Source organism: Alligator sinensis, unplaced genomic scaffold, assembly GCF_000455745.1.
Source record: "Alligator sinensis unplaced genomic scaffold, ASM45574v1 scaffold983_1, whole genome shotgun sequence".
Taxonomy (NCBI): domain Eukaryota; kingdom Metazoa; phylum Chordata; order Crocodylia; family Alligatoridae; genus Alligator; species Alligator sinensis.
The window spans coordinates 1,621,957-1,639,609 of record NW_005842015.1 but is presented as its reverse complement, the minus strand read 5'-3'; the positions used below and the strand labels follow the sequence as shown (position 1 = coordinate 1,639,609).

At 44.3% G+C, this 17,653-nt stretch overlaps 1 protein-coding gene and 1 long non-coding RNA gene across 2 annotated transcripts in view; one reads left to right on the top strand and one right to left on the bottom strand.

The window, feature by feature from the left end:
- Nucleotides 1–12,141, top strand: part of SLC22A18 (solute carrier family 22 member 18) — a 105,448-nt gene extending 93,307 nt beyond the window's left edge. Inside the window, 3 exon segments of the mRNA XM_025202121.1 lie at nucleotides 1,963–2,064; nucleotides 5,691–5,811; nucleotides 11,849–12,141. Of these exon segments, the coding sequence (XP_025057906.1) occupies nucleotides 1,963–2,064; nucleotides 5,691–5,811; nucleotides 11,849–12,036 (411 nt within the window). The 3' untranslated portion in view covers nucleotides 12,037–12,141.
- Nucleotides 12,142–14,360: 2,219 nt separating this feature from the next.
- Nucleotides 14,361–17,653, bottom strand: LOC102388008. Its single transcript, XR_323640.2, has 2 exons — nucleotides 17,605–17,653; nucleotides 14,361–14,790 (listed from the first exon to the last, which is right to left on the bottom strand). It is a non-coding gene; the product is annotated as an uncharacterized LOC102388008 (long non-coding RNA).

Sequence of the window (17,653 nt, the reverse complement as noted above, 5' to 3'; positions counted from 1 at the left end):
CCCTACATTAAGCTGGATACTTCTTTTATTAATCTCCCAGGAGGAATCATGACCGGAGTCAGCTTGACACCCATGACTGGCAGCTGAGTTGCAAAGAACTGCCTTAATACAGCCTTCCCTATGCTGCCCATTATTATGTCTCATCCCTGCTTTTTTCTGCAGTCAGGGAGGATTCAATTCTTCATGCCCGTTCTGTCCATGGGCTCTCAGATGAGCCTGCCAACCAGACATTCAGTTAACACCAGATGGGGTACTCAGTTTGGGGGGTTTTTTTTCCTAAAGGGGGAGGTTATTTCCCAATAGGAAGTGAGCTGAACCCTCCAAATTCATTTCACAGTAGGTTACTCAACTGCTGAACAAGGCAGTAGCAGTGCACATCACTAAACCACCCAGTTCAGATTTGAACTTGTAACCTAGTATCTGACTTCCATACCATATAGTAGTGTATAATGCCCCAATTAACATGAAAATGTAGCATCATACACTCTGTTACCATGAAGCAGAGAGTGGAGCAAGCAGTGGAGGGTTGAAGGCAGGGGAGATTTAGGGACATAGCTGATTAAACTTTTGACCATTAAACAACATTTTCAAAAACTCATTTTGGATCAATTGAAATGTTTTGTTTCAATTTGAACTTTACATTTATATATATATTCTTTCTGTGTATACATTAGTAATATATATCTATTTTTTGTTTAATGTTAATTTCTTTGATGTTTTGGGTTTTTTCTGTTTAGTAACTTGGGATGTATGTATTATATTTCTGGTTTATTTTGAATTTCCTTTCTGTAGATTTTAATTTTACTATAACTTCTGTGGTTCAAAATATTCCCATGCCAACATGTTGCAAGCTGAAGCAAAAGCCCCAGAGTAGGAACAAGCCTGTGTTTACACTGAACAAAATAACTTTCTGGCTTGAAATAGGCTCCTGCCTCAATGAATTCCCCCTGGGAAGCAAGGTCTTTCCCAGCTGAAACAACTCTTTGAAGTAGGACAAGCCTCTGCCTAACCCAGGATCCTAGGCTTATATATCTGCCAGCATGTCTAAATCTTCCAAGGCAGAAACAGGTCATAATCTGACCTGGATGCTTGGGGCTACAGACAGAACCCAGGGCCCTCCTCCTCTCTGAGGCAACATTCATCTCACTGAGCCAGCCATCCTGTAATTATTTGTTCTCCTCTTGCTTGGCTCCACATTTCTTCCCCTACTGGCTGCCCAGTAGGCCAGCTTCAAGAGGAGGGCTTGGGAGCATTCTGGGTAATGTCTACCCCTTGGCTTAGTGGTTGCAGATTTAGGAAGTGAGAGATTGAGGTCCAAATCCACTATAAGTAATGAGAGAAGGAGGGCCAGGGCTAAAAACCCACATGTTCCTCCCTGAGCAAGTAAATGACTTCTTCAACTACTATGTTATTGGGGTAGAAAATGGGAGAACTGCTCTCATCTGTCTGTGGGATCTGTTAATCATGGTTTGTCTGTGACTAGTGTCTTGGGACTTGCTCGGCATTCCACATGTTCCCAAATGATTCCTTGCCACCTAGGTGCCTAAACACCCATAGTGAAGCCTATTGAACATGCTCCGAAGAAGAGGTGCAGGGTGAGCATAACTACACAAATGTAAAAAGAATCCAAACTGTTTGTAAGGACCAAAAAAGCACCCCTTAGGCACGTACAGAGGACATAGGATCCAGCCTAGGGTATGTTATGCACATTGATGAATGATGTCTCACAGCCACCAACTGAGATAGTGAAGTAACCTTATTTCCATTTTTCAGACGGGAAAATTGAAGTAGAGATGGGAACTGATCTCACCTGAGATCACTCAGTGAAGTGACAGTCAGAATGACAACACCAGAGTTACGATTCTCAGTTCTTGGCCTGCAACACTAGCAAGAGCTCTGTCCTACTGGTTGATATAAGGATTTCAGCTAAGATTTAACTTTTCTTATTCACCCTTCTTCTAGGTGATCCAGGGCCTGGTAATTGGAAGGCTAACTAGTTACTACACAGAGCGTACCCTACTCATGTTGGGCGTTGTCGTTTTTGGTGGCGTGGGGCTAGCCTTGGTAAGAGTCAAGATGGGATTTTCAAAAATGCCTGAAGAGGACAAAAGTATCCATCATGTGGGCGGTATCACTTCAACTACAGCAGCAGCATGATAACTCTTCCTGTAAGGAAGGGGAGGTGTGAGCCCACTATCACTAACCAGAATGGTTATACCAATACCAAACCACTTGAGCTGCAGAACCCAAGTGCAGTCTGAGTTTCCACCTTAATCTTGCTGTCTTGTGAGTGATGCAGCAGCTTGAGGCATCTTAACATTCCTATCAAGGCACAACAGTTTAATTAATTGAAACAACTGAGGAATGAGGGCCTTAAAGAGAAAATGAGAAGCAAAGTGAATGAGATGTTATCTTTTATTCATTAAATGCATTTGCTGGATGCAGCAGCATTAAACAGTATCAAGAATAGTATGAATGAGGCTGCATAAGCTTGCTGGGCATGTCTTCAGCAATAACAATGAGAAATGAGTAAAAGCACAGTAATTTAAATAGCCTTATTAAAATTTCACTGCATCGATCACTGTGTTCATGCAGAGAAGCCACTCACTGTGGCTTAAAATGACAGATTTGGAAGCAATCCAGGCCCGAGAAGATCCTGGTGGCTGCTGAGGGGGGTTGGAGTGGGAGGATTACAGAGCTGGCAATTAGACCATGCCCAGAGGGCTTAGGACATCCTGACAGCTTGGGCCTGAGAGAGACAAGGGTCAGGAATGACTTCCCATGAGAACTATTCATAGGAAAAGGCAGCTGCAGGCCTTTTCGCCAAGTCAAGCTTATTAAAAAGCACTCTGTTCAAGGCGTTGCCAAGAAAACATCCGTTTCTGGGGTGGCTTTTCATAACGGAGGTCATGGCAGAAATAAGCTGTGTGGAGGCAACTTGTCATCAGCAGGACCTTAATGCACTGATTACAGATATTGGGGCAGAAGGTGTTTTTTGACTTGGACCCTCTTCCTCCATGCTGCAAGGGAGAGTGTCAAAGGGTGCAGAGGTAACAATTGTATTACTATCAAGGGATACTCATACAAGCTGTGGAGATAGGGCTGTAATGCCAGAGCATAACAGAACCACTCCAACTATAACCCTGCTTCATTCAGGGTCAAAGCTAAGATAATTTAGCTCACTTCTATCATCAAAGGCTTATGCAAATATAGCGATTACATCATAACAACTGATGTGCTTATCCAAACAGCAGTCCTTCCTCCCCTTTTAAAGCAGATAAAAATGTATGTTTGGCCATACACAAAAAGATAGCCATTTAACTTTCCAGAAAGATGCTGAGTCTACAAACCAGTTTAAAAACAAATTCAAGTCCCAGCATCCAGGCATACCCTAATGTACATCAGAGACTGTGGCCTTCCAGCTAGGGACAAACATTACACATAAACTGGTTTAAGTGATCAGAAACTGATTTAAACCTGTAACAGAACAGATGTTCAGCACACACAAACCTGTTTGAAAATGGCTGAAACTGGCTTGAGATAAACCTGGTTGAATGTAATATCAGCCTTAACTCACTTGGGTCAAACCAGTTTATGCAATGTCTGTCCCAGATCCCTTGCTAGTTTAAGTTAAATCAGACTCCCCCAGCATCCTGGCATGTTCTCTGGGTTGGGAGGGGCTCTCTGCTCCCTGACTGCAGCTCTGGCAGAGAGACTTGCAGGCAGTACAAGGTCTGCTGGCTTCCCCCTGCCCTACCTCCCCCTTCCCCACCTCACTGCTTAAGCAGAGATCCCCTTCCTCCTCTCTCCCACAGCACAGACCGTAGCCAGCATGCGGTATGCTAGCTAATGCTGCGTAAGGCAGATAAGACAGGTGAGGGCTTTTGGAGCTAATCAACAGCTCAGCTGGTAATGTCCCTGCATTCCTTCCTTTGGAAAAAGCTGTTTAAGAAGAGCTTGAACTAATGAGCAAGGCTTTGTCTTCTGATGGGGTGCTAAATGCTGATAAAAGAAATGATAATTGCTCTGTCATGAAGATGTGAGGGGACTCCCTCCCTAATCACAGCATCCTGCTGGGGCCTGGCCATGCCCCCCTCTGCTCAGCCCTGTAGCAGGGAAGGGAGGGCTGCTCTAGCACCCCCCAGCTTCTAGCCTGAGCCACTGCAGGCATGTGCCAGCATTTTTTCAGGTCAGAGGGGATATCTGTAGTTACAAAATGATCAATTCAGGCTTTTTTGAATGTCTGTCCCTAGCCTAGAGCATCAGGAAGTGGAGGAGGCATTCTCCCAGCAGCAATTCCATGTTTATGTCATTTCCCTCATCTTAGTGCTCAGGATTGATGGGCCCACACAGCATTCAGGAGCTATCATTCTGGTATTGATCTGCTCTGACCATTCACTACAGCTACCACAATGTCTGGGAAACAGCTGGTTGCTGTAGCTGTGTACATTTCTGATCCCTGTTTGGTTCCTGCCAGCATTTGCTCTAGAAAAGGTGCTTTTGTTATCCTTGCTTTGTTCTGACTATCTTGCACACCAAGGACTAGAACTTGCACTCCTTCCTCCAACACTGAGGCAAAGGTCCCCTCAGAGTCACAACCATTATCTCTCAGGTCTCTAGACAGTGAATTAATCTGTAGATCTTAATCCAGTTAAAAAAAAAAACTTGTTCTTAACCTCAGCATTACCAAATCATGAGTTAGAAATGTTTCTGGGCTTGTTTTAACTCTGTAGCCAAGAGGCACCGACTGGATTTTATTAAAGAAAAATCCAGTTGGTATGATACAACGAGTAAAACTTCCGGCTTAACAAAGGATAAAAAGGATTTCTAGACCACAATAGAAGAAATACACCTTGAAAGTTAACCCTAGGATGAGACATCCGAGAGCAGGGGAGAGAGTAATTTCCTTTCTATGCCCCAGAGAAATGAGTTAATTTGACCGGTGAGGATTGTGAGTGAATTGAAAGCTACTTTAGCCCCATCACCTGTGTGTTCAGTACCTCTCACAGTACTAAGCAGCTGGGAGGATGTCTCCCTTAAGGATTGTTCAATAAGAAGATTTTTACAGTGATACATTTATGACCAGGAGACCCACTCCAGATTACTAAACACAGAGAAGCTATTGGCAAGTAAATAAACAAACTGGATTAGAAATCCCAGAGAACAGCATTACATAACCTACCTTGTTGGGTTATTTTGGCAAGTGTAGTTAAGCTTTAATTATTTATGATAATGAGTTAGGTGGTTTTGTGTAAGTAATAAAGACTTAATGAGACCATGCTACTCTGCTATTAAACCTTTCCCACAAGGTTGGGAGAGACAACCAAGGGGGTGGGGAGAAGGGTAGGGGTTACGAGAATTGTCAGACTTTGTGAATTAGCAAAGCTAGGCTAAATGCGGTTTTGACTTGTTCTGTAGGATATAATTTGTGACATGTGCTGAGTGTATATAATAATGCATTAAACAAACACAAAGGTAGGATAAGAGACCTGAACGTGCCAGCTTCTCATATGGTGGAAATCAGTTTTGTTCCATTGGCCCAGTATCAGTTTCTACCAGCTAAGGGTCTGGCATAGTCTGTTTTTATTAAGTGCTGTGGGGATTGCACCTCACTGATAGGACAGTGCCACTTGTGCTGCCCAAGAGTTGGCTCTCTAAGAGGCTATGATGTTTTCTGTTCTGCCACCCAGGCTCTGATGACCAACGTGTTCCATTACTGCATCATCTCTCTCCCCATGGTGTTTGCATTCTGCACTGTGGGTGTCATCACAGACAGCATTCTCACCAAGGCCGTTCCGCCTTTGGACACCGGTAAGCCTCCTTAATGGGGTTTTTATCCTTACCTAAATTCAGTCAGCTGCTCCTCCTACTCCAGCTCAGGGCTTGTGACTTTTAGAGCCTGCGAGCTTAAACTGCAAGCTGGCCTGTGCACAAACCCTCTGTGTGCTGCTGACCCCGATGCTGTCAGCCGAGACTTAGAGATCTGCGGGAAGAATGGCGAGTTCCAAGGGCTGAGCACATCACATCAGGCATAATTTTCCTTAGAACAAAGGGTAACCTATATTAGTCCCACATCTTTGCCAGCCTATGAACATTGCTTAGAATGAGCATGGCTAGAGTTACAAGGGTGCCTGCAGTGAGCCAGCAACCAGCAGCGATTGGCACTGCCAGAAACATAACAAGAGGCTAAATCATGGAGCTTTGACGTAGTCTGAAATCTGCCCCAGCACAGAGGGTCTGTGCATAGTTCTGCATATGTTTAAGGGCTCAGCTCAGCAGGGCCTTGCATCAGTCCTGTGTGTTCAGTCGCATTTCAATACCCCCCCCCCTCTGCCCCTCAACAAATCTGTCCTCAGAAACAGAAAATTAATGATGGCTCTGCTCCTTGAGAAGGCTGCGATGGAAGCAAGTGGCAGGTCATGATTTAGGGCAGCGAGTGGTCTGCAGGTCACATGCAGCCCCTGAGGGCTTAACCTGGGGCCTCTAAGCTCCCAGTCTGGGTACCTCTTCCCACCCCATCACTTCAGCTGCTGCTGCCACCACCACTACCAGAGTCTCCAGGCTCCCTGTCCCTTCCCTGGCTTCTATTGCCTGCCCCCACACTTGAGGGTGGGCTAGGGTGGTGCAGCTCACCAGCCTGAGGGACCAGGAGCAGAAAAGAGACCTGGTGACCTTATGTGGTGAGAGTGCACCAGCCCAGTGCAGCAACAAGTGGCTCACAGCATGGCAGGAGCCCACAGGATGCAGGGGCACTGGTGCAGTGCAGGAGCATGATGGAGAACCCACATAGTGTAGTGTGGTGTGCAGCCCATGTGGTCTGTGGCCTCTCAGCCACTCAGAAGTTGGACAGCCCTGATTTAGGGCTATTGCACTTCCTCATGCCCTGTCACTGTTACGTAAGTACAGCTGTGGTGCTTTAACACTGAGGCACTGGTCTGGTTATATTAAACATGCCATTGCCTGAGAAATCTGGGTTGGACAGCTGCATGCAATGAATGTTGGCAACGGAAATGAACCCATGCAGCATTAATGATGCAGTATCAAGCAACACTGCACTTACAACTGCCCATTCCAAGTTGTCATTAAGGCTCAGGCTGCTGGCACTTCTGTAGCACTTGCAAATATCAGTCCATGTGACCATATATTCCCATCAATAAAGAAAGGTTTACGTAGTTTTTTTTAACATTTGAATGCTTCAAGCCATGCATCTTGCTACCATAAACAGCTATGCAGTCAGAGTTAAAATGCAGTTTCTCTCGCACACGCTTGCACAGGGATGCTGCAAGGATGAATTTTATAAGAATTCTTGATTGCTGTAGGTTATGTTAGATACTCAGTTATCACATTATTGGAAAGGAAGGGTGAAGAGGCTGAAGGGGTTTCTAAGCATCAGGCTAACCTCAGCTGGAGCTCCAAGCCTTGCTGTAGTGAAAGAAGCCTCCCAAAGAAGAAGAGCCAACTACTATGTATCCAGCCATCTCAGAAGAACATCTACAATCTGGATTGCAGTTGCCTACCCTTGTCTTAGACTGTTTTGGGGGGTTTCTAGGGGCTGTTAAACATTTCTACATTTCAGTGTAGAAGTGGCTGCAAATCAGTGGTAAACACAGATGTTGTTGTATCTATTTGTTTCTCAAGGTACAGCTAGAAATGCATGTGCCTTAAGGCTACCCCAGTCATATTACTGTAAGCCTTCCATAGCCCTCGCCTTGTCCATCTACTTTCTTCCTGTGTAGAAGCCAGGAGTCCTTTTGTGTGGAATGGAGCGTACTGAACTGGGCTGTCCTTATCTGCAAACCATGCTTCCCATCTCTTAAGCACTGCACACATGGTTCTGGTCACCACGTAGATGCAGTTTCCCTCCTTTAGGGGATCCAGTGTTGGAAGAGTCAAACTCCAAATTCTGGCTTGCACGTGCACCCTCCCCACCCCCGACACACACAGGCATGAGTGTTTGCAAACCCCTGTTGCAATTTTACCCACAGATTGTACAACCTGTCAGGAAAGTTTCTTAAAGCACTTTTGGATTCCTTCTGGGTGAAAACCTTTGGAAAGGTCACATCCTTGACTTATTTGTAAAGCTGAAAGAATTCCCATTGAATGCACCATAGATGAAAGCTTAACGTTTGTTTGGTATAAATCATTTAGCTGTTCCTGAGGTAAAGGCCTACATTTTCCTGGGCTCTCAGTTCTGCTCAAATTAAAATTTTCAGTTTCAGACATTTAAGAAATGTTCAGTGAAGAGTGAAAGCTATGGGGGAAGGGCAGTAAATGGCATTTAAACATAGAGCAAAGTTGGAACTTATCCAGCTAACTCTCAAAAGGGCTTTTGTGAGCAGGGGGAAACGGAACATGCTCTGATTTTAAAGCCCAGGGGCTACATTCAGACACAAATGAGAGAATTCAGTGGCCTCATCCTTATCCTTATTTGCGTATGTTATTAGGTCACCATGCAATTCAGCCAGATTGGTAGACTCTTCACAGGAACTGAGGAGGGAGTGACACTCCAGGGTGGGTTGCAAGAAAAGATTGCTTTGCAATAAGGGAGTTGTGTGTGGGCTGAGGGGTAAACTGGTAGGGACTATACCAGGTCAGGAATGAAGTGCATGTTTGTACAGTGCCTAGCACAGTGGGCCACAACTACTCAAGCCCTTCAGCAGTGCAAATAATAACAGGTGGTCTGATGTTTGGGCTTAGGGCTAGATAAACAGAGGGTGCAGCTGGAAGATGTGGATTGCAGTGCTTTAGCAAAGGCAGGTGGCCAGGGAAAGGGAAAAACCAGGCATAAGTCACATGTCCAGATCCGAAAGCCAAATGCCATCTGTTCACCTTTTTATGTTTTTGCATTAAAAAAACAAAAACGTTTTAACAATAAAGTCCACTCAGGCAGGGGCAGCCATTCAGTCCAGAGGGCTGAACACAACAGGGCAATGCATGTGTGATCAGGTCCTTTGGAGCAGCAGGTTGGAATAGCAGCGTGGGTGTCTCATGGAGAGGCACAGCTATTAAAGTGCCTGCCACCCATTTCCGATCATGGGTGGCACCACACACTACCTGTTCCACCCACATATCAGCTACACTAATCTCCTGACTATGCAAACATGAAATTTACACTGCAAATTAGTCATTTTTAGTTACATTTTCATCTTTTTATTAGTCAGTGAGAGTGAGTTTATAAGGTCCCACCCTGCTCTGCCTTGATGCTACAGTTGATAGTCAAGCTTTTTCATATAAAAAATTCAGGATGTGGTGTTAGCATTTCACTTTAGCCACATTCACATGATTGCTGTATTCACCAGTGGAATTCCTGCCCTGCATTTACAGTCCTCTGTAGAGCTTTTCAGCATCCACTACAGAGGAATCAATCTCTCCACTGACTTTCCTGAGGGTTGAGTCATGACGAGAGAGAGGACCCACCCACAAAATAGGGTGCCTCTCTCATCAAAGGGATGGGCGGGATAGATTATTCTTTTCCACTGGCTCTAAATGTGATATGCTCTCTGCCTTTTCTAGATAGGTAGATTTCTCAGGAAATATGTACACTCTAGGATGCTAATCACTACTTGCAGTAGGCATTCAGCTCTGTGGATGAGAGCTTGAATTCCTAAAGCCATTTCCAATTAGGGCTGATGACTTTACCATTCAGTTTTAATTTATCACTGGGGCTTTCAGCTGAAAGGAACAGACTGGAAATGATTTCATTCATTTCCCTTTGATTTTGTCTCTTCAAAGGCAGGAAGGCATTTTACACTATGTTTGAGTGCCATTTATCTACGTGCAAGAGCCGATGGGAATGCTGGTTCAAGCAGTCAGTTTGTCTTCGCACAGTGCCTGACAGAACTCAATCCCCTCTCTTAGAGGGGAGGTGTTTCTGTTTAGGGGTCTCTTTTCACAGGCTCATTGCTTCATGGCACCATAGGTGGTGATTCTGTTCAATGGTATGAGAATAGCCAGAGGTTAAAATGGAGCTTGAACAAATTGAGCTCTCAGCTCTGCTTTTATCCAGTATCCAGCAATATGGCAGCCTACCCTATATTGCTGCATTCCAGCAGCCTGCATTGTGCTACATGACCCTGCTTTTGGAACAGATGGGGCATACCCTGTTTGGTTTTCCTAGCTCAGTGTGGCTTCTCTCCATTATTCAGACTGCTGATCCATAGCCTGCTACCTGCCTGACATTTGAATTAAACTACACTATTGCGTGATGATCTGAGAACTGGTCTAGAGCAGCACTATAATCCTAGCATGGTAGCATGATAAAAATCAAAAAAGGAGGGAGGCTAGAGTATTCAGAAATGTAGGAGCTCAAGTAAAAGCACCAAGGGGAGGTCAATGACCTCACTGCCCTTGCCTAGTAGACACCTTTGGGTCTAAACCCTAAAGTCTATAGTGAGTGATTTGGAAAACTGAGCCAGCGAGATTATGGGGCTGAGTTGGACAAGGTAGGGTGAGAGGCTGGGAACAGATCAAGGAAAGGGAAATGAGAACAGGTCACTTGTAGTGTGAGACAAGGGAAATGGCTGGGAAGAGGGAAGAATTGTAGGGAGAGGGACCATGCAGAAAGAAAGGTGGGGTAGTCACAGAAAGAATTAATGCAACTGCCATTTCTGGCATTATGTGGCCTGCTTCCAAGTTAGAGTGAAAGGTAGACAGCATATAGATATTTGGCTTAATGAGACACTTTTTAGAATGGTACCAGTAAGCGCTTCACTTTGAGCCCTACAAATGCAAGCTCATTCTAGAGGTGGACCATAGATTGAAACCTCCCAAAGGTCAATGGTGCTTACAGCTACGGGATCTAATTTTGACCCATCTAGTTTTTTAGGAAACAGAAATCACTACTACCTTACTGCAGATTTCAGTGTCTCAGAGGTGCAGACCTGGCAACCCAGCCAGTTTAGAAGCCAGATCTCTGCTTTAGAAAGAAAGAGTGCCAGCTCAACTGTTAAAAACCAGTTTAGCAGTTGTGTATAGTAATGAGGTTAGTTCAAATGCCTGGCTAGGAGGGAGGGGGGAAAAGATAGAAAGAATCTGTGTGGTTATTCCCACAGGAGAACTGGCAGCTTTGGGATCCACACATCTCATGGGATTGCCCCACACATGATCCCCAAACCTGAGAACAGACCCTTTTGTTCTTCCTGAACAGTCAGAACACCAACACACATGTTCTGTTTCATCCAAGCCTACACAAGGGGACCAACAATCACACAAACAATGGCCAATGGTATTACTCATTTGCTGGTAGCAGCCCCCAGAAGGCTCCCAGAGATATTTCCTCTCACCCCCACCCCCTCTTTATTGGCTTATTTCTCAACTAGTTTTTAGCACTCTGGATGAAAGTGCAGCACTCCTCAACCCCCATTAATGTGACACGTGGTTAGATTTCCACTATTCTCTGTCCTGCAGGAATTCTCTGTCCTGCAGGAAAAGGATTCAGAGTCTCTGTTTTGATCCAGATCCCTGCTACTCCAGTATTCAGTCTAAACCACTAGAATGGAATAGTGCAGGTGTGCTTACATATTGTGCTATCTAGACAGAGCTCAGGGTGCAGCCCCTATACCTGAAAACAGGACTCTTGTTCTTCCTAACCAGTCAAAAATGCCGACAGACTTGCAGAATGCAGGGACACTAAACAAAAAGAAATAAAGTAATTTAGATACAAAGGCAGCAGTGTTGCATGGCATGGACTACAGTGTAGATAGATAAGAGGAATTATGTGATGCAATTGCCTGTGATTGATAGCAGGAAACTAGACCCTGTGACACAAGGTTCATTCCAGCTCTATGTTCCTTTGTAACTACAATTAACTTATACATTCTCCATGTTTGCTCTCTGCTATCTTCTCCAGGAGCCATGCTTGGGATATGTGCATCAGTTCATCCCCTGATGCGGACTGTGGGCCCAACAATAGGTGGAATTTTGTACAAACAATTTGGAGTCTCATCCTTTGGTTACTTGCAGCTGGCTGTCAACCTAGTTCTGTTTTTGTATCTTTCAAAGAATAAAATCCCCCCTAAAGAGGAAAAAGTTCAATAATTCAGGTTACACAGAAGTTTATCCCTTTGTCGACAAAAATTAAAAAGCACTTTAAAAAAAACCCATATATGACTGTATTTTGACTGCAGCAACCAAGATTGAAAATAAAATACATTAAACCACTGCTTCATATTTTTGCAGTGGATATACTTAGAAAGCTACTGCTTACAAAGCCTTGCAATAATTCATGGAGCTGACAGATTGCAGATGCTCCAGAGCCTTCACAGATGAAAAAGTAATTTGTAATTGTATAGCAAGCACTTAACAGACAGGACTGGACCATCAGCTGTTGTTAATCAGGATACCTCCACTGAAGTCAATGGGGCTATACGGATGGATAGCAACTGGAAATCCACTCCCCTCCACTCTGTTGTAATCAGTGCCTCCATGAGGCCCATATGGCAAATGTTAGAGTGACAAAAGATATCAGAACCAATGATTCCATTCAGTTTAGCAATAGACGCAGGCATCATTTCTTGCACTACTAGTGTGGAGGTAAAGGCACATTGGCCAAGATTTTCAGGGGAAGTGTCCCTACTATTGGCTCCCTAAATCCATACTTAAACCATGCGGCATATATAGTTTATATAGCATTTTGCACAAAAAGATAAGTGGAGAGAGCATTTATGATTTAATGCTAAGCCAGCATCTGGCAATCTGTAATAAAACACAGCTTTTTATTTAGATGTGTGTAGTATACAAGGGCTGTACATGTTGCTTTTTCATGTGGCATATAAAAACCTCACTAGAGGAGTGAAGGCAGGCAGCCTAAAATGCAATAATACAAGGCAGAGGGGAAGAAACAAGCTGGGGTGGAGCAGAAGACAAGGAAACAGTACTTTATCCTACTTCAGTAATCAGACATCTCTATACATGTTTCTCTCCACCTACCATCCATACACAGGTAGAGAACTAGGTCTTTCTTCTGTACATCCCAAGAGATGACATCTACAAGCCAGCTTCACCCAGCAAAATGTTACTTACCCAGGCCTTGACTCACACTTGACTTCACTAGTCCTCTTGGTTTTGCACAACCATATTCTTTCCCAGGACCGCCCCTTTTTGTTAAGGTTTTGTCCGCCCCTTTTTGTTAAACTTATTTCTGCTTACGTTGCTTTTGGTTGCTACATGCCTGCTACATGCTGTTTTTATTACTTGTAATTCCCTGCAATGCCCTCAAGCAAGAATTGAAGCAAGTCATTTTAGCTGGTTAACAATTTCAGGTTCAGTTGCCTGCTACTGGCCTGAAGATCTTGCATTCAAGTCAGCATTCAAGTCAGCTTTTAGTGCCAATTGTTTCCCCTGCACCACCCCATCCTTATACCCGGCTTTCCTAGCATTGTAGCTGTAGAGGCTATCATTTTATGTTAACAGAATTGGTGAGGAGTAAGTCTTGTAAGATTTTACTTCAGTACACCCGAAAGTTCTCCAAGCCCTTAGATTATGTATGCGTTAAGAGCAAACAATCCAATGGCACTTCCAGCTTTTGCATTAAAATTGGAAACACCTGAGAGTAGCCTCTTTCCTTCACCATGCCTGAACTTTGCTGGATCTAGAAACTGTGGAGACATAGGGAGATGGAAGACAAGATAGGTGCATGTGTATACATGCATGCCTTTCAAAACCTGACATTTCAGGTCAGTCCTTCTGTTATCCTGAAACAGGTAATCCATATCTCTGCTTCAAGAAGTGGGAAAGTACTTGCTTATTTTGAGGGTTAAGACAGGTTATCCTGTCCCCTCTATGGTATAGAGTTGTTTCAGAGGAAAATGAAAGCAATAGCCACTGGATTCCCGGTTAGATGGACCAGAAGCTTAGTGTATTGCAACAATTTCCATGTCATTAGTTTAGATACAACTGTGTGTGTCTACACAAGATGCTTGAAGGTGCAGTACACTAATTCTACTGTGCATTAGTGCAGTGGACAAAACCCGTGCTATTGCACAGTAGAATTAGTCTACCACACATTAGCATCACCAAAAAAAGCATGTGCCAGTGCTAATGCACAGTAGTGCCGATTATGATGCATTAAGGTAGTATCTATAATTACAGGTACTAAACTTAATGTGTTGTAATTACAGCACATTAATGAACATGTAGACATGTAGCCCCCACTGAGTTTTTTGTTTGGAAACTAATTGAGACAGGACCTTCTCCCCTGTCCCCTCCATTCCCCCCCCAGTAGAAAAGCTTTCTGGTGCCAGAGAACATTGGTAATTTTAGTGCTAGCAGAAGTGTCTGTTACTATATTCCCTCTCCAGATGGAGTCTGTGAACTCTTAGTGCCACAGCATGACGCAATAAAAATTACTGTACCAAATTGTATAGTAATAAAAAAGTGAACATTTCAAGTAATTTATTTGGAATGGACACATTAATGCAAAAAAAGCAATATTAAGACCAATAACTGCTTAACAACATTCATCAAAATAAATACAAATATAGATACTACAAATAATTTAACTTTTTACACCTATAGGTGCTGAATATTCTTTGCATCCCATAAATAGAAAAGAATAGTTTGCAAAGCGGAACCACTTAAAACACGTGGAAGCTTCACAAGAAGTCCTTTCAAGAAAGTCTTTGGTTTTTAAGATTAAATCTCATACAAAGCTCAGGGCTCTTTCCTTAGCAGCCTCAACAGACTTGAAGGAAGTCACGGTGCTTCCAGCTTTCTTCTTTGTATTCCTTCATTGGTACCCTGTCACACTTCAGTCCAAGACACTTGATCTTGTTTTTGATCCAGCAGTAAGTTCTAAAGAGAGTGAGAGAGAAGTTGGTCAGTAACCATGTAAGAGAATAGCATTCTTTACAAGTATGAATTTTCAAAAGGAGCTCAAAAGGAGTTTAGCACCCTTCTTACAAATGACTTGAATCTAGATGCACATTCCCTTAAAGAAATCTCTATTAAAAGTGTCCTTTCTTGTATCCTCAGCTACTTTGAATAATTATTCAAAATTGCACCTGTTAGTCACTAATGAAATTGCAATATAACACAGAGGGTCCCTGCTGTCCATAGAAACATAGGAGAGAAATCCTCTGCCTGCAGGATGGGACACCAAGACCTAAATCCTTGGTTGCAGCAGAAGCTGAACAGCTGCACTTTTAAAAGGACATGGACCCACATCTATAATTTTTCTTTAGTATTCCCTGGTGGGCAAAATAGCTTAGCACTTCACTGCAACCATGAGTCATCCACACCTAGTACTACTAGCCTCAGAGTCAAGTAAACCACCATAAGGCAAGGGAAAAACTGCAGGAATGGCCATCACTGTTACAACTAGAGGATACCCAAGTAGGAGCAGAAACAGACCAGAGTCCCAGTGGCAGTTCTCATCCACACACAGCTAACCTAGATGGAGCCACTTGCCATGCTTTCATTAGCAGTGGTCTCAAGGCAAAAAACAAAAAACACACAGCACGTACACCCCCTGTATACTGCACACATCTAAATAAAAATCCACTTTTTACTACAGACCACCAGACACTGGTATAGCATTAAGTCATAAATGTGCTCCAATTAAATTTTTTTGCATAGAATGCTACATTTCTGCTTTCTGGGAAACAGGAGGTTGGCTCTCTAATGGAACTTGCAGGACAGTACAATTCATTCAGCCCTTTAGCACTCAGAAAGACTCTGCCAATTCCCTCAATCCGGATGTTCACTTAAATGTGTGGCTGCTAAGAACAAGTCTAAAACAAGCACTGTTCAGCCCTACAGGAAAAGCCTGCGGCTCCTTTTCAAGACATTAGGAGTCTACATACAGTTAGACAGAATTAGGATAAAGCACCTTTTAAGCACACCACAAGCAAAAGCCTGAGAACCAAGCTTGAAAGAACTAATCATGTTAGTTTCTTGTGGGGTGGGGGGCACTGAAGAAAATTGTCTCCACAAAGTTAGATCAGCTTAAGACCAACTTTTCTGTTTTCCAAAGCAGTTAAACTGTTCTCTAGTTTCAACTAATTAAGGGCTGGCTTTCAACAATATGAAGTACTATGAAGGCAGAATAATTAGATCTTGCACCCATGCACAAATTGGAGACGTGTCTATGCAGAAACACTCCTGAAAATTGTCTGAATCAACATTCAAAGAGGATTAAGCTGTACTGAATCCCTATGCAGACACTGCAATTCACAAGTAAAGTGGCCAAGTTTTGTTCCTCTGTTCTTCCCTCCAACAGCTCATTTCAAGCGCAGACAACTTCAGTTTGTCATCAGGGCTCTGAGGCCTGAGACATGCATGCAGAGGAAGCAATGTATCAGATGCACAACCTAGCTATCCCTACAATATCTCCCATTTTGGGAACTGTTTCTGGACTGGAGTAAGCTACACTGGTCTCTGTGCACAGTATCACCAAACACCAAGGGAGTTAGTTCTAGTTAGTGGGCTGACAATTCACACCCTCACTTCAGGGCACATTCTCCGCATGTCCAAAGCCTTGTTTGGAATTACATGTACACAATCCCAGAGCAGCAGGGCTGTGGATGCAGAGTAACCAGAAGCAAGGCAGGTTTTTATAGCTGAATAAAGGCATCTGTGGGGGCAGATCATCTATTCACCCTGGCAGCTACATAGGGTGAGACAGGGCCATCTCTGGATGTGAAAAATGAATGAACACCGACTGCTGTGCCATTCACTGGGGAAGACGGAAGCTTGCAGCAGAACACTTCAACCTCCCTGGACACTCCATTGCTGATCTCAGCATTGCTGTTCTTAGGCCAAAAAGCTTTTAAAAACTAATCTAAAAGGGAAACTGGAACCAGAAGTCCTCCCCCTCCCCCCATAAAGTACAGTTTAAACAGGGATTATGAATTCTTCTCTCAATACCTGGGCTAGCTTTCATGCCCTGCTTTGCACCTATGGGTTTACTGCTCCTTTGCTTTCCCTCCTAGAACTGCCCTCCTTTCCCCATCTGCTCTTTTGTACTCCAACTTCTCTCCCCCCAACACTGCTTTCTGCACGTCTTGTCCCAGCCTCTGATGAAGTGAGCTACATTGTGCTCTCTCTAAATAGATCTTATGTAGCTGGTCTAGAGATACAGCTCTCCCCCCCCATAAACAGGACTAGCCACCTCTCCACTGACATCCCATTCACCTCCCCCAGCTTCCCTGCCAGAGGCAAGCCCAGATTCTTATCCCATCCCTCGGTTAGCTTTTGCAACCCACTTTGTTCCTACGCTCCTTTGCTTTTTTCTCCTAGCACTGCCCTCCTCCCTCCTTGTCCCCTGTTTTTTGTACTCCAACTTCTCCCTCTTACCAACACTCCACTTTCTGTGCCTTCTCCCAGCCTCTCATAAAGCTGACTAGGCTTGGCAGGCAACAACTCCTGCTCTCTACATAGACCTCATTTAATCAGTGTAGAGAGGTGCTCCCTGCCTTCAGGCCAGCAGGGTTAACTACCTCTCTCCAGTGCCACCCCAGAGAGGCAGCCCAGGGCAGACCCATGGCGGGTGGCGGTGGACTCTGGAGTGGCATGGAGAGCGGCAGCTGGTCCCGTGCCCCCGGAGAGACACGAGGCCAGAGTGGACGCATGGGGGTGGGTGGAGGTGGACGCTGGGGTGGCACGCACCTTGGCGGGCGGGCTCAGGAGGCGCGGGCCGGGCGGCGCTCGGGGGCGG